The sequence below is a fragment of the Scleropages formosus genome, chromosome 1 (genome assembly GCF_900964775.1).
Source record: "Scleropages formosus chromosome 1, fSclFor1.1, whole genome shotgun sequence".
In the NCBI taxonomy this organism is placed as follows: Eukaryota; Metazoa; Chordata; class Actinopteri; order Osteoglossiformes; family Osteoglossidae; genus Scleropages; species Scleropages formosus.
Window position 1 is genome coordinate 37,405,013 of NC_041806.1, and position 27,273 is coordinate 37,432,285.

The 27,273-nt window shown below is 45.2% G+C and overlaps 1 protein-coding gene across 4 annotated transcripts in view; it reads left to right on the plus strand.

Moving 5' to 3' along the window:
• The window catches only part of asxl2 (ASXL transcriptional regulator 2), a 61,291-nt gene extending 34,767 nt beyond the window's left edge, over positions 1 to 26,524 (plus strand). For 3 of the 4 annotated variants that reach the window (XM_029251160.1, XM_029251162.1, XM_018743713.2), the window contains 8 exons: positions 5,512 to 5,630; positions 10,289 to 10,409; positions 12,393 to 12,539; positions 15,702 to 15,865; positions 17,298 to 17,394; positions 18,856 to 18,961; positions 21,244 to 21,880; positions 22,236 to 26,524. In XM_029251160.1, the coding sequence (XP_029106993.1) occupies positions 5,512 to 5,630; positions 10,289 to 10,409; positions 12,393 to 12,539; positions 15,702 to 15,865; positions 17,298 to 17,394; positions 18,856 to 18,961; positions 21,244 to 21,880; positions 22,236 to 24,302 (3,458 nt within the window). In that variant the 3' untranslated portion in view covers positions 24,303 to 26,524. Of the gene's footprint in view, positions 1 to 796; positions 1,015 to 5,511; positions 5,631 to 10,288; positions 10,410 to 12,392; positions 12,540 to 15,701; positions 15,866 to 17,297; positions 17,395 to 18,855; positions 18,962 to 21,243; positions 21,881 to 22,235 lie in introns of those variants that run through there. The other variant, XM_018743714.2, reaches the window with a different exon arrangement.
• The last annotated feature ends 749 nt before the right edge of the window (positions 26,525 to 27,273 follow it).

Consider the following 27,273-nt stretch of genomic DNA (forward strand, 5'->3'; position numbering starts at 1 on the left):
ATTACTTTGTCAAAGCATTTGAAAACATTCTTAACGGTGCGCTCCGGTGTCTGACTGGAGCGGGATCCAAACTGAATGTTCTTGACACAACCCCCCATTGGAAGCACTTTGCTGTGTAGAGCGTATAAACGTCAGTTTTCACTGAGAGTTGCTCGCTGTGAAGTTTTCAAAGGAAACGGTGGTATGGAAATATACAGCGGGACGATTACCGGCGGTGCAAAGCACCTGCACCGTCAGCGCCGAGGCACGTTCGCACGCTGCTCAAACGGAGGACGTCATCTGAAAGCTCAAACACCCCCATTAGCAGCGTTCGGGGCGCTTGACAGAGCTCTGGGAAGTGTTTCCCTCCAAAGCGTGAATGTGAAGTTTAAGTTTGGAGAAGCAGGCAAGTTTGCCTGTAAGCCTTGCCATCATGAGGAAGGGTGTCGAGAGGCAGGCTGACTGTCAGTTTGGTGGTGCTGCAGCTGCGCCGAGCAGCTGACTCAACTGGTGTTGGTCGGACGCCATTCTGAAGGAGCCGAGTGCGCCGGAGACCTCGGAGAGCGTCATCGTTGGGCTCGGCTTTTGGTGACCGCGTGCAATGCTGCACCCGTCCGTTCGGCTCCTCCTGCCACCGCGGGCTCAGCAGGCTTTTTGCATGCATGGGATTTTTTTTTTTTTCACATTTAAAAAGGTGTGTTTTCTGTTTCTCGGTTTTTTCAGCGTGCATACCCCAGAAACAGGAAGAAACGCTTGTGATAACATCTGTGACCACTTCCTTATATGCACAAATGTAAAAGAGCTGTTAAACAAAACATTAACCTCACTTGAAAGCACCAGGCAGTGAGTTGGATCAATCACTCTATTGTGGCCTACTGTTCCGAATGTCTGCACAAGTGCAGTAACGGAATAACTAATTAGCAAATAGAGCAAGGCAACGTTGGAGCTGTCGGCTGCAGCTGGAAAGAACGTGTAACAACCTGTCAAGGATTCATAAAATGTACGATAAACAAGGAGCGCCAGATCTTCTTCGCTGTAAGTTGTACCGAGGGCTGCGTGAATTTATATGGCTTCTTCATTTGACAGCTCACAAAATTCTGCAATTTGTGCCGTGCATTTTACGCGTGCCGTCGATTATAAAGGACTGGGCATTGCTCCTTGAAAATGTTGTTAATCAGTACAAACGGGACATGAAAGTGAAAGTTAATATGGCAGGGACTTTGACGGCTGTAGAGGATACGCGCTGCAAATTGGGACAAAATGATTAGGGAGCTATTTTTTAAAATCATGTATGTGGTCATAAGAGGTATATGGTATTATGGTGGTATTTTCTCTTTGTCATTTGTCTTCAATTATTTGTACAAGGTGATTTTAAAATGTCTTTATTTGAAGATTTACAGGAATTGAGCATTTTCAAGTGACCACGAAATATTGGTACGATCATGCATTTTGCTTGCTGTTGTCACCTTGCAAGAATGCTTGTTGAGCGAACAAATTCTTAATAAGGAAAGCCCACAGAAGGGTGAAGAAAATGGTGACAATAGTCAGTGCTGAAAAGATGTTTGTCTTGCTTTCATTGTATAGAACATATAGAATATTAAAATATGCAAATTCCTAGTGCTGTTTTGTTGATGTGTATCTATAACACAGATGGAACAATGATGAGTAGAGAGCCTCAGATTTCAGATAGAAGAACAGCCAGCAGCGATTTTATTTCGTATGTAAAAGCATACTAATATCGGTGACATTTGCAACTAATCTGAGATCCACTAAAAAAGGATGCATTCTTGTGGTTGGGTAAACTTCTTGTCTAGCTGACAGTCTCAAACAGAGGCATCGTTTAATTACTGTGTAAAACTTGTTTTCGATTAGTGGTTAGTGCTGAAAAAAATCCCTTTTTTTATGTAATTTCCTATTGCTTTAATTTGTGTGTGTGTGTGTGATCACTAAATGTAGCTGGCTTTGCCGTGGCGTTGGCCGTAGGTCTCTGGTTCCACAGTAAAATGTGTTTAAAGTAATAAATGTGCCATTTGTGCTGCAAGAGGCAATTCTGGCCTTTCAAAGCAACAATACTTTTGGTTACACACAGCGCTTTGGAAACACACTACGCTTGTGAACATTAACCGTAGATAGATTTGACCCAAATTCCTCTTTAAGAACAAGCCACAAGACCAAATGGAAGAGAAGTGACCACTGGTCTCCATCAAGTGAGAAGATGTCTTTACTGCTCAATAGAGTGTCCAAGAATGAGATGAATTTGAGCATCTTGATGGTATAGAAGAAGGACTTAGGGTTTTGGCTGAAGTATCAACTGCCGTATGCACAGGATATAAAGAGCAGTAAGGTCCGAGTAGAAAGTTCTCTCACACGTTGCATTTAAAGAATGCTTAGTATTAAATATGGCAAGGAGTCTTTGCTGTTTTTCTTTATTCTTTTCATAGGCAGTTGTATACAGTAACACAAAATGACTTAATGATTTTTAATATGCTGAAGAACTAAGGCCATCTATTTCACTTTATCCCGTCCTGTTCTCATCAGTCACTCAAGACATCTGGCTGAAACAACACAAAGAAACCCTTATTTTTAGACACATTCTGATCTATGTGTCCCATTAGACATTACGCTATGGACAGGAAAGAAATGTAATTCGAAATGCCACTTTTCTGCCCTAAAATGTCAGAGAGACCATTCTCAACATCATTCATCCAAATTTTTGTTCTCTTCTCTTCCCATGGCAGATACTGTATGCTGTATTGAGTATTTGCTAATATTTTCTAGTTCAAACTGGATTTTAGATATGGTTTGCTTTATGTTTGCATTTTTGTGTTTGTAAATCATTTTCTAAAGGCAGTCCAACCGCTACTGTGACACAGGTAATGAATCCGGAGAACCTGGTGCGGGGACTGAAGCTATTCAAAGAAAGAGTCCACGTGAAAAAGAGAGAAGCGCAGACGTTTCCTTTTGCCCCGAAACCCTAAAAACACTGGGTTTGGAACAGATTCCAAAGATTTTGTCTTGATCAGCGATAGGTATCAGGGCTGCGATCATTACAACCTTCTGTTGCTGACTGCTGCTGGCTGTGTGTCTTAGCGAGAAAGCAGCAAGAACTGAAGGGATCCCCTGTGCCATTCAAATTCGTGATGTTTTCACCTACACTACAAAATGCTCTGTGGTCCCTCGGGGGCTCCGAGTAGGCGATGTTGAAATTCCCCCCTTTACGTTGAACAAGCTGTAGTTCTGCATCCCAAAATTTTAGTGGAAGATCACCAAAGTAATAGACATTATTAATATGTGCAGTGGAATTAAGCAGATTGTCAGCTTCCCCCAGCTTTTAAAATTCAAAATGCGTTATGGAGCTGCAGCTATTGGCCGCGTGCCATGCGTTTCCTTTTTTCCTGCAGTGCTCAGCTCCTATCAGGCTCGAAACAAAATAAGCGCAAACCGTTTTTCTTCCGGAATGCAGATTTGTTTCTTAACATGTAAGTAATTCCTTCAGTGTTGCACTTTTCTGTTTGTTTCCACCTTTAAGGAATCAATGAAAAATAGGTAAAATACTCTGCCAGGATGTTTCGATGCATGTTCGGTATACTGTAGTTCACGAATCTTTTTAACAGGACAGCTGGTACTGTAGTGGTTAGAGCTGCTGCCTCTGGACCCAAAGGTTGCAGGTTTGAATCCCACCTTCAGCTGTAGGACCCTTGAGTGCGGTACTTACCCTAAATTGCTATAGTAAAAACAATTACCCAGCTGTGTAAATGGGTAAATAACTGTAATTTGCTTAATGTAATAAGTTGCTTTAGAGAAAAGTGTCAGCTAAATGTAGTTATGTTTATGTAGAAACATTACAGTTCGTCAATCAATGTGACATTGTCGTTTAGCTTACATTTACATTTATTCGTTTAGCAGACGCTTTTGTCCAAAGCGACATACATCTCAGCAAAAGTACAATTTATGCATTACGTTAAGAGAAAGAGACATAGCTGCAGACACGTGAGTCAAGTAAACCTAGTTTGTTACCTTCCACTTGCTGCACCGAGGCTGAAGCTTAAAAGCTGAACTAATACATAGGTTTATTGTGCAGAACAAGGTCTTATATAATTATTGCATGCGATTTTGGACCTTGCCCTAGTAAAGCCCACTCACATACCCGAGAAGTCGAAGTAAGCGGGTAACTTTTCTCAGAACAGCTTGCTTGGTTGTCCGAGAGCTTCGCTGCAATGTCACTGGGAAAATGTGCTGCTGACCACTGAGACCTAATCATTCCACTAGTTTGCAAGGAACGACCGCAGTGTAACCGTGTGCAGATTTGTGAAATCACTTTCTTTTCACATTCTCACCTTCTGCCCCGTTCTCATTTTGGAGATTCGATCTCCAGGATGGGGAGAAAGCGCATCTGGGGCCACGCGCTTTTGAAATAACCGAGGAAGCCCTTCCGGCGGTGCCGCTTAAATTTTCAGTTTAACTTGAGTGTAAGAACAAGGCCATTTGCACTCCAGATAAGCACTGGAATAAGTGAGCTATCTTTTCAATTTGCCACTCAAGCCTGAAGCTATGTTTGCCAGCTGGTGAGATGCAAGTCACTTCAAGACTGCGCTGTGCCCTGCAGCTGCGGGGGAATCTGATGCGAAAGCGGAGCTTTGTGACAGTCCGCTGGCCGGCGGTCTCCCGGTAAACCCTTGGAAACCGGGCCCACCATCAAATGACTTTCAGAAAGCCGTGCACCACTGCTGCCTGCTGCCTCTGGAATATACGTACCCGTCAAAAGTTTGAGCACACTTGCCAAAAAGCACTTTGTTTGCCCGAGGCATGTAGTTCTCAAGTTTGAGCGGGAAAGCGGCCAACGTGTCTTCCCAGCTCTGCTGCAGCAGTTCCCACGGGTGTAGGACACTGGTGGGTTGCTTTGTTTTCGCTTTCCTGCCCAGTTCGTCCAATGCAAGCGTTTCCCAGGTTGCCCGAGCGTACTCGTGTTTTTCACTGGTTTTGCCTAGTTATTAACCCGACGTTTTTAATGCAGTGGATTAACGCGATCGAATGAAAGTGACATTCAGGTGGACGTTTTCCCTCTTTCCAACCGTTTCTAGTCACCAGCTGTGTTACACTACGCTGATGCACAGTAAGTGCTTCAAATGGGATTTCTGTTATCTCAATAGCTTCGCTGTGTACAACATAATTATTCAAGCTAACTTCAAAATGCTTGCATAATGTACAGTTGCCGCAGTACTGAAAAATCTGGCACCCGGAACACATCAAAGACGTTCACAGAAGCAAAGTATTAAGGGAGGCACTAGCTTTGCTGTTTTGGATTGTAAATGATGCTGTTATTATGTACTTAGTATAGATATGGACGTTAATGCGACTAAGTCGAGGTGAGGTGGGTCCTCGGTGGACTTGGCGACGGGAATTCCCATGCGGTGCACAAGAGCAAAGTGCAGCGCGCAGATTCGGTTCATTTTTCTCACATCTGTTTTGAAAGTGCTGTCTCACGGAGTGTCTGGAGCCCACGCTCACTGCGCCTTATGCCCTGTTTTGCAGTGCCCTCCAAGCTGTCGCCGCAGCCCTCCTCGCCCCAGTCGCGCTGCACCTCCCCCTCTGTGCCTGCCACCAAGCTCATGTCCTCGTCGCAGAAGCACAGCAAGAAGGCCCTCAAACAGGTAGCGCAGCTGCCCCGCCCACCTCGCCGAAGGAAGTGGGCAGCGACGCCACGAGACCGCCTGCCCCCACCCCATCCGCTCTCCCTCACGTTTCCCTTCTCAGCTGATTGTGTAACACACTCCATTGTGCTGTATCATGTAAGCTGGGGGAAGATATGAGGCTATTTTTGTTGGTGTTCTGGCAGCATGTCGAGGCCCATCTCCACCATGTGTCCGCGTCTCATTACGCCGGCTTCACTTTCAGCTGTCCCTTTGGCCCGTTTTCAGTTCCGCGTGGATTGTGACGCCATCCCCACAACCCCCTCCCCCCTGCCCTCCCGCTAGGAATGTGGATATTTTGGAGTGATAGGACTCATCTGGGCCTTCTGTGATTTCATGCGCGATTGACTCCACCAAACCTTTTTACGCCACTTCGCTTTGGTAGCATAAACGCATCCAGATCGGCTTCAGCAAGATTCCGCCACCGGATTCGCTCCATTTGAATGCTGTGTTCATTTTGTGTGGTGCGTGCGTGCGTGTGTGTGTGTGTGCGTTTTTGTTCTTGTAAACAAAAGCATTTTTCCTTTTTGAAAGCCTACCTGTGGAGTGTGGAGTGTGGAGTCTGGAGTGTTCAGGTAGATATGTACAGTGCAGTGCAAGTGCTTAATGCTCTCATGACTGAAACATAAGGCAATAAGAAACGTGTTCCCATGTTTGCCGTAGTGACCAAACCTCAGAGTGCTTTGTTTTTTATTCGTGGAACATCAGTGATGCATTTCAGGCCTGTCTGTATGCCATCGGCTCACCTCTTTTTTGTTGACCCGTTCTCTTCTCGTCTTTATTTTGCATTACATCTGACATTCTGTATAGTTGTACATTTTCTCGATGTGATCTTTTTCTCTGATATCTGCTCTCGAAATTTGTCTGCAGGCACTCTTCGCATTATTGGTCTGCGATGTGCAAAGCATGGAATTCACAGCTTCAAACCGCTATTGCCGTTATGGTTAGCGTCTCTGGGTCCCTGCTTTGCTAGCCGACTCTGATATATGAAACACTTATAAATGTGCATCAAGAAATATTCACGTCCCCCAGACACCCCGAGGGCCTTCTCTTCTGTTAAATTTGTGAAGGTACACGTCCCATCGTATAGCCATAGTCAAGTAAGCCTGTGTTTAAGTACAATTACAGACTTTCTTTGGTCCCCAGTAGCTGCCAAGTGGATATGCCCCTGAACCCGACTCCTCTTTTTTTATCGAATTTTGCTTGCCCACTAATTTCTGTTAATTTTCACTTGTAGGAAAGGATTTTTTTCAAATCAGTACCAAAATGTTATTGCACCTTGAACAGGTGTGTAATTCACGTCAAGGTGACTGTCCATCCCGGTCTTCCCACTTTTTCATAAGTGACAGAGGATGGTTCAGTGACCACGGTGGTCACTTCCCGGGTTCCGGCCCGTCGTGTCGGTACCTCATGGGCCCGTTCCCGCGGTGGCGGTTCGTAGGGACGGCCTCACAGCCAGAGCCTCTCTCCCTGAGATACTGTGTTACACAGCCAGCTGCAGCCAGGATGCTTCCGTTTCTTCAGTCAAACCTCCGTTTTAGCCACTTCGTCTCCCACAGAGAGCAGTTTGCTCACTTTACTCTTGTCAGACTTGTCAGAAACCGAACAAACAGTGAGTCAGTGGGAATCATTCACGCCAGCTACTCATGCAGCGATTATGGCAGAGCAACTGAGCTTCCATGTCATATTAACAGATTAAATACCACGCAGTAAGAGTAAACTGATATTACCTTCCATAAGAGCACGAATTGACATTATGTACTTAAGCTGTTCTGCACAAAGACTGTTAGTCATTTAATGCTAGTTACTTAAATCTAAGTAAATACAGGAATCCTCTCCCACTTGACTCCTGCTCAGAAGGTTAATTATGTCTAAAACGGGAGGAATCCTGGGAGTTTTTCCAAGACAGGGCCCGATCAGGTATGGGCAAGTAGGAATCGCTCCAGAACATAAGCTGGAGATGATCTTTGCAATGTGCTTAATAGCCACGCTGTAGTAAAGGAAAGCTCGTCTCTGCTCTCTACTGCGTATGTGGCATATGGACTCCGAGCCATTTTGGACATCCTCTTATGAAACAGCATCAAAGCAGATGTGCCAGATTAAAAATGCAGACGTGCATCTTGAAATCTGACGTTTCATTTGCTACTCGGGGACAAAACATCTGTTCCGGAACGTGCGGCAAAAACTTGAAACCGTACAAAGCGAAGCAAAACCAACGCGCCCGATATTGGCGTATAGTCATGCCACGGTTTCATTCTGCTGTCTGATATGCGTTCTTTTGGGGCTCTCACTGTTGCCCTTTAGTGAAACAGATGTTTTGACCTCGTGTAGCAAAAGAAATGTCAGATATCGTGATGCATGTCTGCATTTTTAATCAAGACCATCCGCTTTGATATTTCATATTGGGATGTCTGAAGTGCCGGGGATAACTTACGCAACTTTGACCACACGTAGATAACCTCCAGAGAGGCAGTTGATGGCAGTTATCAGAAAACATTACAGTCTGCCGTAACAGTTTGTTTTTCGCTCAGTGCAGCAATTTTGTGGGGGTCTGATGCGGTCGTCTTCCTCAATGTAGCTTCTCTGCATCTGCTGTGGCCAGAATGTGCTCACGTTTGTTTTTCTTTTTTTTTTTTGTTTTACTTCACTTGAACACGGTATGTTTAGCTCCCCCAATGGCTGTTAAAATGTACCGGCTGTTTCAGATGATTACCTGAGGTTTCAACAGCCATCCCACAGGCCACTGACACGTCCCATATGCACTGCTTATGCACTTACGCTTTAAAAGCAGCAGGTGGCGTGGTGGTTACAGCCCTTATCTTGCAACGGAAGCACCCGGGTTCGAATCCCGTCTCCTGCTGCAGTACCCTCGAGCAAGGTATTTACACTAAATCGATGCATTAAACACGACCAAGCTGTATAAACTAGTAATAATAAAAGCAGAAGCGCCACCATTGTCACACTTAGACTTGCTGACCCCGTACTTTCTTTGTCTTACAAAACACACGAGAATGACAATGTCTAAATCTCGCGGAGGGTGCCAGCTTCTCCACGTGTCATTATTGATTTACCAGGAGCTATTTCGATAAGGCTGCGCCACTCCAGAAGTACATGTCCTCAAATCTCCGCACAGAGATGCAGAGTCCCATTAACTTTCACCCGTGCTTTATCTAACAAGGCACAGGACTCTTCTGGTGCGCTTAATTAAAATGGTAATTATCACACACATTACACAATGTGATTCACCAACTGTCTTCACAGAGGACTCCAGGATTCATTCATTTAATTAAAAGGATAGATAATTATTTTTCCTTCCTATATAAATATGCTCTGTTCTGCTTCCTTTTTTTTTTTTTTTTTTATTTAAAGTCTGGCCACAGCGACTCTGTGACTAATGACAGTGTTGGCGGAAATGGATTGAAACGAAACCCAGTGACAGTTATGATGAAATATGTTGGCCGGGCCCTGGCGAGCGAGGGGCGCGCTGTGCGCCGAACACCGGGCGACTCCTTCTGGACCCTATTGCTCTGTGCGTAAATGTCTGCAACAGCAAAGCACCATCAGGGAAGTTTGTTGGCCCACGGGAGAACACTTTACTGGGCCGTTGCTTCAAAACTCTGCGTTTAATGTTCAATACTTTTGCTGGATGCTGTGTTGTAATCTATGCCTACATGAAACGAGTCCAGCATATTGTCACATGGTTTTAATAGTAAACGGCAGAGGCATGGTTTTAGTACTCCTAATTCTGTGTTTCCTGTGTCTCATCAGATGACCAAACACAACCGCTATTTGCCAGCATAAGAAGTGGCATTTTTCGTCTAAGTGCCATGTCTCAAGAACTGAAGGAGGTTAACAACCATATGAATTGCATTGCAACACACGGATATGCAGAGAAAATGATTCATTGTAGTGAGCTGCTTACATGTATTACTACATAATTCAACATTATTTCCATGAAATCCACACATTTCCCATGAGTTTTTTTTTTTTTTTTTCTTTTTCTTTCTTTCTTTCTTTTTTGCATGTAACAAGATTTTCTTGGAGAATCACTGTGTAATTTACACCATATGAATTGTACTGCTGTGGAAATTTAATCCAGAAAAATATTGAGTTTTATTAGAAAATACCGACAAAGATGTATTGAAGTAAATAGAAAGTGGTCATTTCGACAAGCAGTTGTTCATAAGATTTATAATTGTTTATTCAGTGTGGCAGAAAAAAAATGGGACACATTCAGCTACAAATGCATCCTAAATGTTAAAATTATGCAGGGCGCTATGGGTGTTTAATAAAAAATCAGCTGCTAGTGATGCTTCTCTGGGGAAATGTGGCTTCTGTCAGCCGGTACAGTCCTTCCACACTGGCAGAAAACACTCACATAGTTTACATCTGGCCGTTCAAAATGTCAGAACGGTCCTCCGACGGCGAGTCATAGGCCGAATTCCTCCCCAACGCATTAGGCGTTAACGTCTCGCATTCCACCAGGTGCCTCGATGCCGTTGAAGGGGGAGGAAAAAAAGAGCGAGAAAAGAGCCCCTTGGTTGGTTTCAAACGGTGCTGTGGCACATTTACATATTTCCTCTCGCTCTCTCCCTTCCCCGGTGCTCACATGCATGTAGGCCCTGAAGCAGCAGCAGCAGAGGAACCAGCGCCGGCAAGGTGGCGTGTCGTCCATGTCGAACCCACGGCTCGTCCTCGGCACTCCTAAAGACATGGCAGAGCCCATGAGCGCCAGAACCGGTAAGGCGTCTACTGCAGGGAAACATCTGGGTGGTGGTGCCGGTGCCGGTGCCGGTAGGGGGGTGCGCCCACGGTGGGTTAACAGCGCTGACATTACCCGCTACAAGCAAGGTGGAACACTTGGATCTGCTGGTACAGCGTCAAAAGTACAGCGTTAACGCCTCGAATGCACCAGCAGGATGTCAGTGTGACCTGCAATGGAAATGCGCTGCCTCCCTGGGAAATTGGTATTCTGGGCATTTCCGCTTTCGTTCACTAAGCAGTTTCGTCCCCGTTTTGGTATAAGCCAGCACCCAGGGAGTTGTTGCAGGCTGGTAATGGAGCTGTAATGCTTATAATATTGCCACTTTATGTTGTTGTTTAAATTTATTTCCTGTGAAGGCTTGGAAAATATTTAAGCTGTGCTCATTTTATTTGCGTGTTTTAAAGTTTGATTGGCAGACGAATGCAATTAAAATTCAGCCGAATGGTGTTTTTTTGTGTTTCCTACTGAAGTGGTTGCAGAAACATGCTGAATGGATATTTCGTTTAACTGGGAAGATTTAATTCACTTGTGGATTGTTTTCTCATTATGTCTCACATCTTGAGGGCTGGAAAGAAGCCATTTGATGTCATGCAAACATTTCCTAGAAAGCATGAGAGAGGGGCGTGGCCCAAGCCCTCTGCCCTCTGCCGGGTACGTTAAGGATCTGTACGTGAGCCGGAGAACTTCATCTACCCTCGTTTCAACATTATCCTTACGTTGTGGTGCAGCCCAGACGCACGCCGTCTGAGATGTGGTGCCGACCTACACAATTCATAAGTGTTTACCGTGTCTGGTGATGGTTCACACTTGATGGGAAGGTGACCTCGTGAAAGCTGTTCCCAAAATTCTCAGTTCTGAGAGAAGTGCTGTCAACATCCTGTACCCTCATCAAGTCAGAGCTTATCTGAAACACAGCGTCACATCAAGGTCACATCACCTTTGTGGATTCACTGCGCAGTCAGCCGCTTGTTGCCCGAGACACCTTTTTCCAACATAAAAAAAGAGTGCTGAGAACAGCCCTAGCTGGGCTTTGACCTTACCTGTACTGGTGCCACGCACCGGCCTTATTGCTTTCAGGCAAGTGAAACGATGTGTTCAGAGAGATTTGTTGTTATTCTGGAGAGCCTCGTTTGTCTTGGCCCTCACCTGAAATTGAGGCCCGAGAAGAGCCCTCGGGGGGGAGGGGGGTCTGTCAGGGCTCTGGTGATTGAGCGCCTAGCTGCCACTGTACCTCTGATGTAAAAGAAAGGGCGATAGAGCGTGAGGCCAGCCCTGAGCGCACTAATGCGCTGTGTCCTTCTCTGGCTGATCCCTGCGCCTACCAGGTAAGTTCCCAGCATCCTCTCCTCCAGATGGGAAAGCGTTGCTGCGGAGTCACTCAGTCAGCACAAGAGAATCAATTAGGCGGGAGGCTGTGTCCTGCGCCACTGAGAAATGTTGTGTGTAAATGGTCCGTTTGTACAGGGTGGCCGGAGGGTCCCAGCGCTGGAGACGACCCGCCGGTGGCCCTGAGAATGGTGGCCTGTTGTGCCGTAGCTGAGACCGAGCGTACGGTCGAGCATGTGCAGATCTAGGCCGAGCGTAATGACCGTTGTATTACACACGCAGAGCAAAAATCTGACCGCACGTTTGGCAAAGAGTTTGATTGGAACATTATTTGTATTCTGATTATAATTTGTGTAATAAAACCAGCATCACCTGCTTGTTTCTGAGCTAATTGCGCAACTGAAGTATAATACCCTGGATGCACAAGGTTTTCGTTTGCATATTGCCTGACTGTATGAGTGTGAAATTACCATTTTAAACGGTATAATTTAATAGAGTCTACACTCAATTATACAAATTTAAGTGCATAAACATCATTAGACTTGGCTGTTTGTTTAATTCCCTCCTTGAAGCAGTTTGAGCTGCAGAAGGATCTGTTTGGACACTGTGCTTTGTGTCTGTGCCCCCTCCAGCATGGGAAGTGAAACAGTCAGCCCGGCGATCCACGAGCCCACAGAACTCCTCCAGCTCATCCTCTTCTTCTTCCTCAGTCAAGACAGACCCCTGTCCCTCAGCCAGCACCAGGAAAATGTCCCAGAGGCCAGACCGGCTTTCTGCACGTAAGTACCACGCTTCATGCTCGTCCAGAGGTGACTTGAAGCACAGTATTACATACAGAAATTGACTGTTAGTATGTCAACATCTGTTGTTAATATGTAATACAGATGGCATGGTGGTGCAGTGTGTAGCACTGCTGTCCCACAGTGTCCGGACCATTCAGGCATAGGTAACAGCTGCCAGCGATGCTTTGCAGAAACATGTTTTTGGACTGTGGGTGGAAACCAGAGCACCTGGAGGAAAACACGTACTGCATGCAATATAATTTTTAGCATAATCACTATGCAACTATGCACCTGAATCAGGCTCCGTCTGAGAAAGGCTGGGCGCAGCCTCTGTTGGATCACAGTGAATTTACACATACACATACTTACTCACATATTTAAAGCAGTTTAAAGTGAAAAACAGCAGTATGATGGGTAGGTCATGCCGTGCATTCACAGACAAAGTCATGCCTGGATTCAGATCCGGAGTTGACAGATAGTTTTTGTTGTTATTGATTTTCCTCCGTTCTGCGGCCGGAAATATCCAGCTCTCAGCATATCAGTAGGTATATAATGACCCGTTCATTGTGCACAGTGTCAGTCACTGAACAGAAGCTCTAACTACGTGTCATTGTAATGCCCCCGGCTTTAAAGCTTTTATGTTTGCATTGTTCTTGCTGCTCCAGCACTCAAAACAGCATATGTCTGTCGCGTGGCAAAAGAGCTTCCCGTTATTTGTCATGCAGAAAGAACTGAGGAAATATAACTTGAAAGTAGTGAGTCAGATTTCCTTTGTAACACAGGAAGCCAAAACTGCTTGCAAGTGATGTCACAGTGATCTGCAAAGACTGAAGCAAACGTTTGCATTTTGCTTGGCGCCAGACCTCGCGATGAAACGTTGCCTGCAACTTTGGCCAGCATGAACTCAAGAAGGCGTGCGACGACAGTAACGTCTTTCAGCGAGAAACACCGAAGGAAATGCTGTCCGTCAGCACGCGATTTGAGAAAAGAGCAGACTGTCAAGCACAAGGCCCGGTCTTTGCGGGGGAATGATTGTTCCAGTCCTGTCTTTGCCTTTGTCTACCTTAATGTGCTGGCCCACTTCTCACGGTTCACATGCAACGGAAACTCGTGCACTCAGCATCATGTAAAACGCACGTATTGTCCTGCCAAACGGCAACCATCCATGTAAAGGGGTGCTTCTTTTTTCTAACCTTTTAAGACTGTCTTTTGCTGTGGATTATTGTTCCCCTCAGCAATTACCCAAAAACACTTCAGGCATTAAACACTGCATTTATTATTAATGATAAAATTCTGCAATAACAACAAGGATACAGTGCAAACAAATGGAGAATATAGGTTAGAATAATTAAATCCTAACATAAGAGACTAACTCCGAGTCGCATGTCGCTTTGGAGAACAGCATGTGTCAAATGAGTAGATGTAATTCATTATCATCGGAAGAAATTGCAGAAGAGGAACATTAAATGTGAGCGTGAAGTGTTTCGGAGGGCCGCAGCACTGAGTCAGTTAGATTTGTTGTACGGCATTGGGCGTAATCTGTGCACGTTCACACAGCGGAGAGTGTGGCTTCAGGAACAACTGACAGTTCATTCAGTGCGGACTTAGCAGCTTGTATGTATAATTTGGCATTTATTCTGCTGGAATGTGTTCACACCAGTGGTCACAAGCCAGAAATCCCGAAGTGAGCCGTGTCCATCAAAGAGTCCGGTCACATCCAGTTGGTAGGGGCGTCATTTGGTTAGAGCTCAAGGGGTGGACTGTGATGCATCATGTGCTTCTCTTAGATTAAGAAAGGTCGAGAAACATAAAAAAATGTGTTATACATGGTATTCTTGGAGTGAGCCTGACTGGAAAAATAATCAAATATCATCAAGGGCAAAGTGTACAAGTATTGAGTGAGTATTGATCACTCCTGCTGGGCAGCGCACAGAAGACTGATTATAATTTCCTAAACATGATGTGTAGTCTTCCAGTCCACCCACCGCAGGGCTATGGAGTTGCGGAGTTGGCCTCCACCACACATTCGCATCTTGTTACGTTCTCAAGGTCACTGGACTGCGGTTTATCGAAAAAACAATCCAGAATATTTCACGTTTATTAGTGGTTAAACCAAAATAACACTACATGAATGTTGTGATGTTCACAAGTCCACGGTGTTCTTTTCAGGAAACAAATATGAAACGAAACAGCTCTTGTTGAAATGAAATCTGGATACAAAATGTCTTTGTTGTGATGGGCATGATACCGTGATTTATGCTATTACGTTTTTCCGTGCATATTGAGACATCTAAATATTTTCAGTTTTGTTCCGTAAATATTTTCCTTGCTTCTGTCTACTTAATAAATCTTTCTTTGTTTGCAGGGGTAATAGCACTTAGTTCTAGTATTACACATTTTGCAGGATTATTGCAGTAATTCCCTGTCTTATTGAATGATTGATGTTTCCTCTGTAATGTGCCCTTTTTCAGCCTGCACTGCAATGCGTCATTTTGGAATGGCACTACATTTTTAAATGCGATTGAGAGATCACTGATAATTCTCCTTCCCTGGTGCTTGCCTCGAGCGCAGGCTATGAAAAGCTTTTCTTCTAAGCATCTATTAATTGGGGATGGGTACAGAAAGACGAATTCCACGATAAGGCTGCTATTTCCCGAAGAGATCTGCTTTAAGAGAGGTTTAGGAAAGGCTCTCTCCGCTTTGTAAATATGTAGATATGCTAAATATTTTCCATCCTTGCTTTGCTTAAGAAAAAGCAATTAAAAAGGAAAGCGATTAAAAATGAGTAAAACATGTGCGTTACATGTAAAGCAGCTGCTTTTAACACGCGGTTTTAACAGGTGCTACTTACACAAAGATATGTTTTCCCCGAACATTTTTAATCTCGGTGCTTTTGTCTCATGCATAAATGAAAAGTTTTGCGTACTTCGTTTCATTAGGTGCTTTTGTCGTGTGCAGGTGGACTCCTGCCATGCTATTCGCCGTAGATTACAGTATCCCAGGTACCCCGTGTCCAACCATGTCTTCCCTTCATCCCGAGCTGAGCTTCCGTAGTTAACGACAGAACAAGCCAAGGCCGAGCACAACTCACCCCAGCTGCACACCCGTTTGACCCGCAGAGGAACGGGGCTCTGACCGGTGTCCCTCTTCGTGCTGCAGGACATCTGAAACGCACCAAGTGTGCAGAGATCGATGTGGAGACGCCGGACTCCATCCTGGTAAACACCAACCTGCGACCGCTGATGAACAAGCACACCCTGTCACTCCTGCCCCCGGAGTGTCAGCAGCGCCTCCTGAGGCTGCTCCCGGAAGTGGACCGGCAGGTCGGTGCACCTCATGTACCCCACCCCTCCTCCTTCCCCCGCGCAGCCCGATCATCCTGCGGCTGACATGATCCTGATGTTGTGCTCAGCTGAAGTTACTCTGTGCTCCTTGGTCTCCCCCCTTGAATTGAGACAGCTGCAAAAAACCATTTCTCTCATGCTTAGTTTGACTTCGCTGTCGAGAATCACCCTTAGCTGTCTTGATGGAAAAACCACTGAGTTGACATTAAAGTGCAGCGGTGAGCAAACCCTAGCCTGTCACACAGGCCCCGTGTCCTTTTTCATAATATTGATGCTTTGTGGCATCAGTACAGCAGATTTGTCATGTGTTAGATTAAATGACTGTCTGGTAATGTGCAGACAGTATTTTCATTGGTGTCATTATTGGAGATTTGATCCCGTCTGACTCGCCTCCTGTGCCGGTATGCTGTTAAAAATTGGCACGCAGATGCTTTGGTTACGCACAGCACAGACTTTGTTCAGACTCTCATTTGCTGCCAGTGGCTTGAAGGCGAAGGGATTAAGGACAGGCGTGATGCCGTATCAAGTTTCAAGGTTCCATATATCCGAACCGCTCGCTGAAATCCCCATTGTCATGTCAAATAACAGATGTCATTGTCACATCGGCTGACTCCGTCCTTGTAATGTTGCACGAGATGCCGTGACCAGACTCTGCCCTTTCTCTCTCGGTGGGTTCGGCTTTAAGGGACATCTCGTCACCTCCTCTTCTGCCCAGACAATGTTGGACTTACTTGTTTTCCCATTCGTCATTCTCGTTGTTATATAGCCAGTGTGTTTGGCTGACTTCCAGGTCAGCACTAGTCTTTTCAGAATGGAGAAGAAGTCTTGCAGCTGTGTTTATATGTGCGGCAGAGATGAGTGAAAGGTGGTACATTGATTGGTTGTTACTCGGTGTGGATGCTTGACATTCCCGCATTTCTCTTTTACTGCCTCTGACTTTGTAATCAAAAGTAGGAGAAATGTTGGCTAACGGGCCCGGTTTCACACCAGAACACCACGTTTGTACAACTGCGATACGCTTAAGACTATCCTCCAAAGCTATGAAATTTACCACTGAGACAATACAGTATAAAAGGTTTTGGTCAAAAGACTACATTCTGCATGTCTAAGAAGCAATGTTATTTCTTTTTTGCTGCTAAAGAAAAATTGACCCTGTGTTTTTGATGAGGGGGGCGCGGTGGCGCAGTGGGTTGGACCGGGTCCTGCTCTCCAGTGGGTCTGGGGTTCAGATCCTGCTTGGGGTGCCTTGCGATGGACTGGCGTGCCGCCCTGGGTGTGTCCCCTCCCCCTCCGGCCTTACGCCCTGTGTTGCCAGGTTGGGCTCTGGCTCCCCGCGACCCCGAATGGGACAAGCGGTTCAGAAGATGTGTGTTTTTGATGACGCACGTCCCTCTCCGTCTCTATGTCCCAGACCTGCGCAGATGGACAGCTGAAGCTGAGCAGCTCCGCTCTGAACAATGAGTTCTTCACATCAGCAGCACAGGCCTGGAAGGAGAGACTAGCAGAAGGTGAGTAGCTTCTTCCAGCAGCTGCGTATTCTTTCCCTGGAAGACACAGGGCAGAATTCTGCAGTCTCCTTCAAGGCTAAGCGTCTCTGCTTTCAGCGGTCCCCGGGGACCTGAACATGTTGTCATTGACAGCGTGGGCCACAGCCGGTCACCTGGAGCTCAGCGAACTTCATATACATCACAGGTTTTGTTTTCGTAAGCACGAGGCAGGGTAACCGAGGGCTGCCGGGTTGTGCAGCTGAAGCGGTTACAACAAGATCTTCCCAAAAGCTAAACGAATATGTGGAGGACGATAAGATTTTGTTGACTTTATCTCAGGCTTGCACCAGTCCAAGATAAAACGATCCGGCTCTTTTGAACTGCTACAGGTCATTCGCTTCAAGTTTTCGCACCACCGATAAACTCAAAAGGAAAGGCTGAATGTCAGGAAGATATTGCGGGGAAAATCACTTTGTCTATGTATTGGTCTCTTTGTATTACAGATGTAACCTTTCAGTTGAGTAACAGATTCCCATCTCCTCTATTAGGTGTGAAGGATTTTGACATGTTCTCTCTTATAAGTAAGACTTTCAGGCGGAGCCTTTTTACTCCGGCACTGAAGTGTTGTGGGTTTTTTTTTTGCATGGGTGCAATGTAGAGATCATTTATTATTGCTTCATGTAACTGTACATGCCATATCGCTGTCTTGCAGGCTTTTTAAGACTAATTTATTCTCTGTTTCGAAATATATATGAACACTGTTATACTCATTACAGACTGACAGTTTACTGTTGGAATGTATACTGCAGATAATGACAGTATTTGATGAAGGATGGAGATGGACTTTTCTGATCTCCTATTCACGATCTCCGGTGCTTTACACTCTCCAAGCTCTGGATCACCACAAGCCCAACCGATAAAGCGGTTATTAATAAATGACGTATGGATGATAAAATTTACCTTTTCATTGCATTCAGCGCTCCACTCTCAGTCAGCGTTAAGTGTTTTGTCATGTTGATTCATTTTTATAGGGGCCCTGCAGATGAGTATGAGCATAGTCAAGTGGAAAATTGGAAAACTTCTTGTAGCAAAAATGCCAAAGAGAAAATGTTGATGCTGCAGTTATCGATGGAGAAAAAAGTGCTGATACAGAAATCTTTCACTCCGTGGTCTTGGTCTTCGTCGGTCTAGTAGAGACTTTGTTAAGCATGACAGCCTACTTGTGTTGAGTGATGGAATATCTTCAGTAAGCATTATTAACTGTCCAGGCCATGGAAATGCACTCAGGTTCTGCGTCGCCATTCTAACATTATGTTAGCTCAGGTACCCACGTTGTACTGGAATAATTTGCATAATTATATAAGGACAAGAAATAAGTCGACCTCTTTGGTAGATTCTGACTGAAAACATAATGTACTTCACAATTCAGGGTGAGTTCCCCTCATGACACAAGGCTGAAAAGGTCCATCATTTGCACTTCAGGTGAATTCACCCCCGAGATGCGACTGCGAATCCGCCAGGAGATCGACAAGGAGAAGAAGGTGGAGCCGTGGAAGGAGCGCTTCTTCGAGAGCTACTACGGCCAAAAGTAAGCTCAGCACAGTGGGTGTTATAGCTTGTGCAGTTGTGGTACGTCATCTTCTTTTTGGTTTTACTTTGTTCGCCTTCGACTTCACAATCTCGCTTCAATCTGGTGGTGTCCAATAACTTAACCTCGCAGCACATATATTCCATCATATATTCATCTGTAATGAAGCCAGCCAATTACTTTGAGGAACGAATGTTGATGTGCAGTTGAAATGCTCCTGAATTATTCTTACTGGTGGGGAAAAGTTGGTAGTTTATGGTGCTCAGAAACACTAAGTGACGTATTGAATATGGAATTTGCCTAACGGATAATGTTCGTTATGGATTTTTATTCATTGTAGTTTATTTTTTATCCTCTTGCATTGTAAGGCTAGTCAGATTTTATTTTCTTTTATCTTTCATTCACATCCATGAGGATATTACTTTTTCTATTACTTGTATTTATATTCTGGAGTGCCGGCACCCCCTAATATTAAATGCTGTGATTAATAGTTTAGATGCAGTGTAGTCTAATACACACAAACAGGCCATCTAATCTCAACAATCATTATAAAATTGGACATGAAAATAATAGTTTTCCATTTTCAGTCAATCACTTATCATCAGCTACACTTCTCCAAGAGGCTGCGCTATTATTCATACAGAACGCGACAGGCCATTTCCCTTCAATGATTGCATTTTCCACTGTACTGATCTCTATCCCTTGTGTTTGAGTGTCATCTGAATACTTCATGAGGCTGGAGTTAGTCATGTTTCCCCTGCGTCTGACACCTGGATGAGCTGGGTGCAGCCCCTGCCTCCGGAGCTCAACTATGTCACGAAGGCAGCGTGTTTAGAAATGTGGCCCCGGTGCTAATGGCCCTTTAGAAATGCACATGTCCGTGAGTGTTTTTGCGAAGGCTTTCTTTCTTTCTCCCGTGCCGGTATACATTGCAGGCTAGTCCCATTTTGTAAGAACAGGTTTGCTAACCGTTCTCCCTGGGGTTTTAGTTGCTGAGCAACCCCAGCCAGAGTTGTGAATTTAAGCATAATGAAAGCTCCGTTTAGAGGGGGGGTACTGCTCTCTCGCTGCTGAGGTGATCCAGGTACAGAGAAAGGCAAACACACAGCGTGCTGTAAAAGGCAGTTAGAAGTGATGCCCAGAATCATTTTTTTCTACAAACATTTTTTTTTTTTTTTTTTTTTTGCTGTTAAACACTGGTGATGGATTTTAAGCTTCGTACTTACACATTTCTGAACTTTTTCTGAAATGACGGTTTCCTTTGATCAGATCGTTTTTTTATACATGTAAAATAACAAAACTAATATTTGTTGGTCGGATTTTTAATATTGAACTAACAGGATGCCTTTATGCAAGGATAGCCAGGTGTACATATAAAACGAGGTGTTAGACTGTTTTTTGCGAAAGATGTCTTTCCTACTTGATTTCTAATTTCATGTTTATAATTATATCGACTTATATGCGCATATCAGCTTGTCTTGTCGTATGCACAGTATCTCAGAAGATGGTGTTAGGTTTGTACCTAAGCAGCTCTCTGATGATGGTGTGTGCCGTGTGGCGAAGTCACATCTGACACACCTCCAACACACACACACACACACACACACACACACACTCTCTCGCAGAGAGCTCTGCGCAGGATGGCTCATTCATAATTCATATCACCCAGACACGAGCCCACTACAGAGCTTGTAAATGGAGCTGCTGCTGTTTAGTGGAGAGTAATGAATATACAGGGCCAACTGCTGCCAGCCTGTGAGCCGCTCATCGCCCAACACACCAGGGCTGAATGTCAGACGGGGACAGCGGCTCCGGAGTCCAAATCCCTAACTGGATCAGAAAAACTCATTTATACAGAAGTAAATGACACTGTTTACGTGGTGTCATTCCAGTTTACAGCTTGTGAGTGCTGGTCATGCGTGATGACAAACACTGTTTTCACTGGGTCACCTTTGGTAGCCAACTGCATCATTACTCCATCTGTGCTGAGCCATGACTTTGTTAGCTAGATTGTGATGAAACAGCTATAGCTCGTTGAATTTGTACCATAGTCAGTAAGACTGGGGTGAATTTTGGTGAAAACTGAATGCATAATTCATCATACAGAGTAAAAGGCTGTACTTCATGTACGTCTTTTAACTTAACATCAACTTTTCATAGAGGATCCAGTCTGGCTGCGAAATCCTTTTATGTTTCCTTTAACGACATCCTTCTTTATATACCAGTTAGTACAGGTTTGGTAAGATATATTGACGTTTTAACATGGTCATTTTGCATTTCAGTTTGGGACTGACCGTTGAAGAATCCAGAGTGCTGATGGAAGCTGCTTCCAGTGAAGATCCAACCCAGTCCCACTCCACTCTGCCTCCCTGTCAGCAAGGGGCTGCAGCAAGTGATGCTGCGCAGATCGAATCTGAAAAAAGCCCTTCAATCACTATGAGTTCGAAGTCAGAGGCAACGGACAAGGAAGCAGCCGCGGAGCAAACCGTTAAGGCAGATCAGTTGCAGGCGCCTGCCGAACCCGAATCTGAAACTCCTAGCGTGGCATCGCCAAACATCATGACCACTTGTCCCCCTGTCGAAATGGAGGAGGCCACGGCTAAGGTGTCGGCAGCGGAACCAGAACCAGAGCACAAAGGTACAGAGCAAGTGCAGCTCTCCCCTCGGGACGTGCCGAAGACGTCTCCACGTGGAGAGGCTCCTCCTGCCGATCAGCCCAGCAGAGAACTCATAGGGAAGACGCCAGAAACCGAGCACATGGAGTCAGAGGTGACTCCCGAGCTCCTCAAAAGGAAGTCATCTATTGAAGAGGATGCAGCACTAAGCCCTGAGAAGAAGCCACGTGTCTCAGAACTGCCCCCAAGAACACCACCAGAGGTCAAAGCACATGACACATCTCCGAGGGTGCCGCCACTCAAGGTAAGTGCTGTGACTTTAACTTCAGTTTCTTATTCTTTTTTTTTAGTTATCTGTAGTTAAAAGTTCTTTGTAACTTAAAATAAATTCACTTAAAGATTAAAGCGAGTTTGAGCATGCCATGTAAAACATACTGGTGTCAATATGCCAAAATGCTCAAATGTTATATATGTTACATTGATGCAGAAGCAGAGCGTATTATTTGGTCAGCTGCTTGTGGCCTTTCTATCGTCTGCAGAAGACAAATTGCTACACCAAAGTTCCAGTCAACGTTCTTTTCTGTTCGGCTTATATTTGTTCCGTGTAAGAGCTCGCTTCGTAGGGTGAATTAAAATTTTGCCGTTGTCTTCACGTGCAGATTCCTGTCTCAAGGATTGTACAGGTACCAGCAGCTGCAGGCCAGGTCTCTCCCAGATCCCCCTTCCCAGCGCCTATGCCAAGCCCCGGTCGCCCAGGGGCTCGCACCTTAGCCGACATCAAGGCCAAAGCCCAGCTGAGGAAGGCCCAGAGTGCTGCAGCGGCGGCAGCAGCTGCAGCTGCTGTATCCTCTTCTGGTGGAGCAGTGCCCGGGCCTGGGCCAGGGGGAGGAAACGGAGCTTCTCCCGGGAGTGCGCCGAAGGGAGGATTTTCATCTGGCCATTTGGTGTCCCAGACTAAGAGTTTTTCCTTCTCAAATGATGGCTCTCAAGCCCAGTTACAACACAGTGCCCCATCAACAGACAGCGCCAGTAAGGCAGCTGCACTCATCAAGTCAAACACTACGCAAGCCCCCACCAGCTTGTCTGCGAGCTCATGTCTGAACAAAGACCCGCCAAATGTACTGTTAGCTCCTGTTGAAAAAGAAGTTCAGAAGTTGGCTACAGGGCAGTTGAGCACAAATCCGGTTTCAGGAATGACGGGGTCACAAACTGTACAAAAGCCATCAGACATTTCGGCAGTTCTTGAAAAGCAAAAAGCTTCCCATGCAGCCTCCGTGACAGACATCGTTCCGCATTGGAGTAGGGGCACTCATCCTGGGATTTTCCCTACAGCCCTGACTGCACCTGGAGAAAAAGCCCTGGAGCACACTCTGGCTGGAGTGTCAGATGGAAAGGCCGGTTCCTCAATAACTTCTAATAACCCCCTGGTTGCTCAGCTCCTCCAAGGGATCGAAGTCCCTCTTGAACAGATTCTCCCAAAGCCGCTTACGGAGTCCCAGCCCACGATGGTACCCTCTAGCGATAAAGGGAAGTCATCTGCCTCTGCCTTGGGTGGTTCTGCCGCAAGCAACGAGAGTCAATTAGCCGCTGGTGTGGGAGCCGTTGATAAAACGAAACAATTAGTTCCCTGCCAGCTGGTCACAGCTAGAGCTGCTGCCCGGGAATTCTCTCAGCATCCAGGGGAAATGCTCACCAAGGCCACCCAGGAGCAGATCCTACAGACTCTAATGCAGAGAGCTCACAGTCAGCAGCTGGCGCCTGAGCCACAGGCTGCATTGAAGGAAGCATGTCTACTGAGGAACCCCACCGAGTGCCACAACGCATCCAGATTTGCTGTGGGTTTCTCGGGCCGAAAGAGGATGTCCAATCCAGCCATGTCGGGGCATTACCTTCTAAACATCTCCACTTATGGCAGAGGATCTGAGGGCTGTAAGAGGGTTGTTTCTACAATGCCCACCATTTTAGCCAACCTGAAGAAGGAGTACACAGAGGGTGAGGAGACTCCAGACTGTGATCCAGCAAGGGGGCATCAGTATTTAAGTGGAGCAGACCTTCCTGGAGTCAAGGTTGAACACCAGGGGCCTCCAGATGATCCTCACAGGGGAAACTCAGAAGGGACACTTGACTCCCAGCAGCAAGAAAAGATCAAGTCTGAGTTTCCATCACACAGACACATAGCTGACAGGGAGGAAGTCGGAGCCCAAACAATCAGCACCATCGCTGCTTTAAGAGCCAAAGAGACAGAGCAGGTTCCCCAGCCGTTAACGGGTCACCCTGCCCTTGGCAATAGTTCACACAATAACTCAACGTCAGTAATGCCAGAGCCATATCAATTGCAGATCCATGCGACTACAAACACCCACCACAGTTCGACTTCTACCCAACCTATGCAGAAAACACAGGAGAACCAGGGCTCGTTCAGCCATTCGCTGAAGCACGCTTCCGTAGGCGCCGGCAGCCCGCCCAGCTACAGCCCAGTCTCCAGCGGCAGCGGGAGCGTGATGTCCTTCTCCGTGACCGTCACAACCATACCAGCAAGCCACAGCGGCCACGGGGAAGCGGCATCCTTGCAGGCCTTCGATGAGGGCTCCAGCCTAGAGGACCCGCCATCCAACTGCTACTGCCGCCTAAAGGCCATGATCATGTGCAAGGGCTGCGGGGCGTTCTGCCACGACGACTGCATCGGCCCTTCCAAACTCTGCGTCTCGTGCCTGGTTGTGCGATAAGATCCTTCGCTAACGGTTCAACCGGCTCTTTAGAGAATGAACAGGCACAGGAAGAAACCGCCACGGTCAGAGGTGGTCCTGAAGCGGACGGAAGTTGAGCACCTTGCTCTCGTCTTGAGTCACTCGTGTTTGTGAATCGTGACAAAAATTTTGCACTTAGAATAATACATTTATTGCACAATATTTTGTTAAAAGTAAAAGGAAGATGAAAAAGAAAAATTACAGAAATATTTTTTTAGAAAAAGGGGGTCATTTCTCCAATGGACAACCACTTCCTTTTTAGCGGACTGTTTGCATAAGTTTCCGCAGCACACGTTTTTACTGTAGATACCAGGTGTGGTTTGTGTGTGCAACGATGGCGCGTAGCTGTGTCGCTATACTGGCTGTTGTAGCGGGGAGGGCGCTGTGCTGGGTGCTGTTGTACCAGACGAAAGTAGCATATTGATGTGGACAATCTCCAAGGTAATGGGATTTCAAGTGGAATCTTGTAGCTGCACACGGTGGTTGCCAGCTCTTCATGAGCAATCCTGCAGGCAGCAGCGAAGTGTGAGCGGAGTCTAGAGTACCGAGGAAACCTGTCGAGCTAACAGCGTATCCGCTGTGGCATCGGGTGCCTTGAAAGGGAGATCAGTCGAGTCCTCGTAGCTGCTGTTGCAGGAAGGGTGAGGAGTACTGGCCTGCAAGGAGTGGGAACGTCCATCCTTCACTCACCAAATTCTCCCACAGCCAAAGGGATGCTGGGGTGCAGGAGCTATGGATGAGGCATCACTCCCATCTGCTCCTTTCACACAATCATCCAGAGCATCAGCATCATCGTAGAAGTACAGCTCTTCTTTCCCCGAACAGTTTTTTTGACTCTACAGGTTTTTTGTCTTATATCGCCCACCTCGACCCCAGATTGTGGCTACAGTTGTTTACTGGATCCAAATGTGCAATAAGGAAACATTACGGAGCACAGGTACTAAACCCTGCGTTAATACTAGCTTAATGTTCACGACGTTCCGCCAAATATTCTAGGCTTGTCTCCCAAGTGTGATGATCATCGTTTCAGTTAATCTGTTTTCTTAAAGGAAATAAGTTGATCATGCAGTTGTGCCTCATTGTGTGGCCACATCTTGATTTTGCACATACTTCACTAAAGAATTATTCACGCACGTTGCTCTGCAGGTAATAATGGATTTCTGACATACAATCAGATATTATAATTTGATCAGTTATGTTACTCCCCTTTAATAGCTACCACCCTGTTGTTGTTAACCTGCTGATTTGCTTCAGTTCTGTTTCTTTGGCCTCAGTAAGTTACATGGGGTTGTCAAGTCCTCTCGTGAAATCATCAGTAGAAGGTCTTCATGTTCATCATTTGCGTTGTAATTGTAACTGTATCGCAGTTTCAGACATACTACGCTTGCTGTGCGGAGCTAATGAGCGCGACCCAGCATGCAGACTGAGCCCAAGCTGCCACTGTTCACCGCGGTAGGGTGGGACCTGGTATCGTGTGCGTAAATGAAACTCTCATGGCATCGATGTGTTTTCGTGGGTGACAGACCAGGCAGCAGGATGTGAACTTGTCGGATGTTTCTCCGAAGGATGTCGTACGCGCCGAATTTGTTGGCAGGAAGTTGAGGTCCTTCCTTTGTGTATTGGCCCCATATTCGTACAAGTCAATGCTGATGGTTCCCTGACACGCATTATAGATTTAGTTTCATCTCTTAAATAGCTTTATGTCTTTAAAATCACTGTATGAACAATTACAATAGGTTGAATTTGTTGTTTTTGCTAATTTGTTACTTGAACGCCTGGGAAATAATTCGGAATTCGGTGTTTCTAGTTTTTTCTTTCAGAATTTTATTAATTTTGTCTGTTGTGAACAAATTTATTACCTAATGTTTTTACCCCTCCTCATTTGATTTGCCTCAGTTTTATATGTGATGGAAGTGACAGACAGGCTTTTAAGTGCTGATGTTGGGACACTGAAATGTATAAACATTAATGTTTTGAATTCCATTGTATTGTGCTGTAAATGTACATGGGATATAATTTTGATATAGGTAACAAAAGTAAAAGCATTTATTTAATACCCTTAGTAGAAAAAGTTATGGTCACCATACTAAATAAATCAGTTATATGAGCAGTTGTATTTAGGACATTTCTATCAGTAATTTTGTTATACCAAAGCCACCCTCGAAAAAAATAGTTGTTTAGATTTTGTTTAAACATTTGAACCTTGCAACAAAACAAAGTAATATATTTTAAGTAATATATTTTACTATATAAACTCTATTTATACATAAGTAATATGATTTTAAAAGAAAACAGGGTATTTACTATAATACGTTGATTAAAAATCCTGTCTTTGTTCTTCTAACCATACTTTATAGAATGATATGATTGTGTCGAATCAGTTTTTAAATTTTGAAACCTTTTATTAGATCCTGAAACTGGTAATAACTTACTCTAGCAATGATAAAAATAATGAAATTTATTCAGAGGTCTAATCAGACATCTTTAAAAATATGTATATATGTTTAACCTTTTATACCACAGTATGGGATGCCAGTAAAAGTTCTTTAAATCACAAGGTGGAATGAAAGGTTACAAGAGCGCTGCCGGAGGACAACTAAACTCGATGATTAGGTCAAGTAGCACTGATCAGACTATCACAAAAAATGAGCTGCATAACTGCAGCCATCAGAAATGTATGACCAATATAAATCAAAACTACCCTAATCAAGACAAAAAGCACATTCTTTTCATATTGAATATATTAATGTTTGTGTTATAGCTTTTCAGCTATGATTATAGAGACACAAAGTACAGGTAGACTGCACATAACAGAAAATGTGGTGTGGTATCTAACATATCTTTAACCATATTATTCAAGAATAAGTAACACACACGCAAAATCTGAAACCACTTGTCCCATACAGGGTCGTGGGGAGCCAGAGCCTATCCTGGCAACACAGGGCGTAGG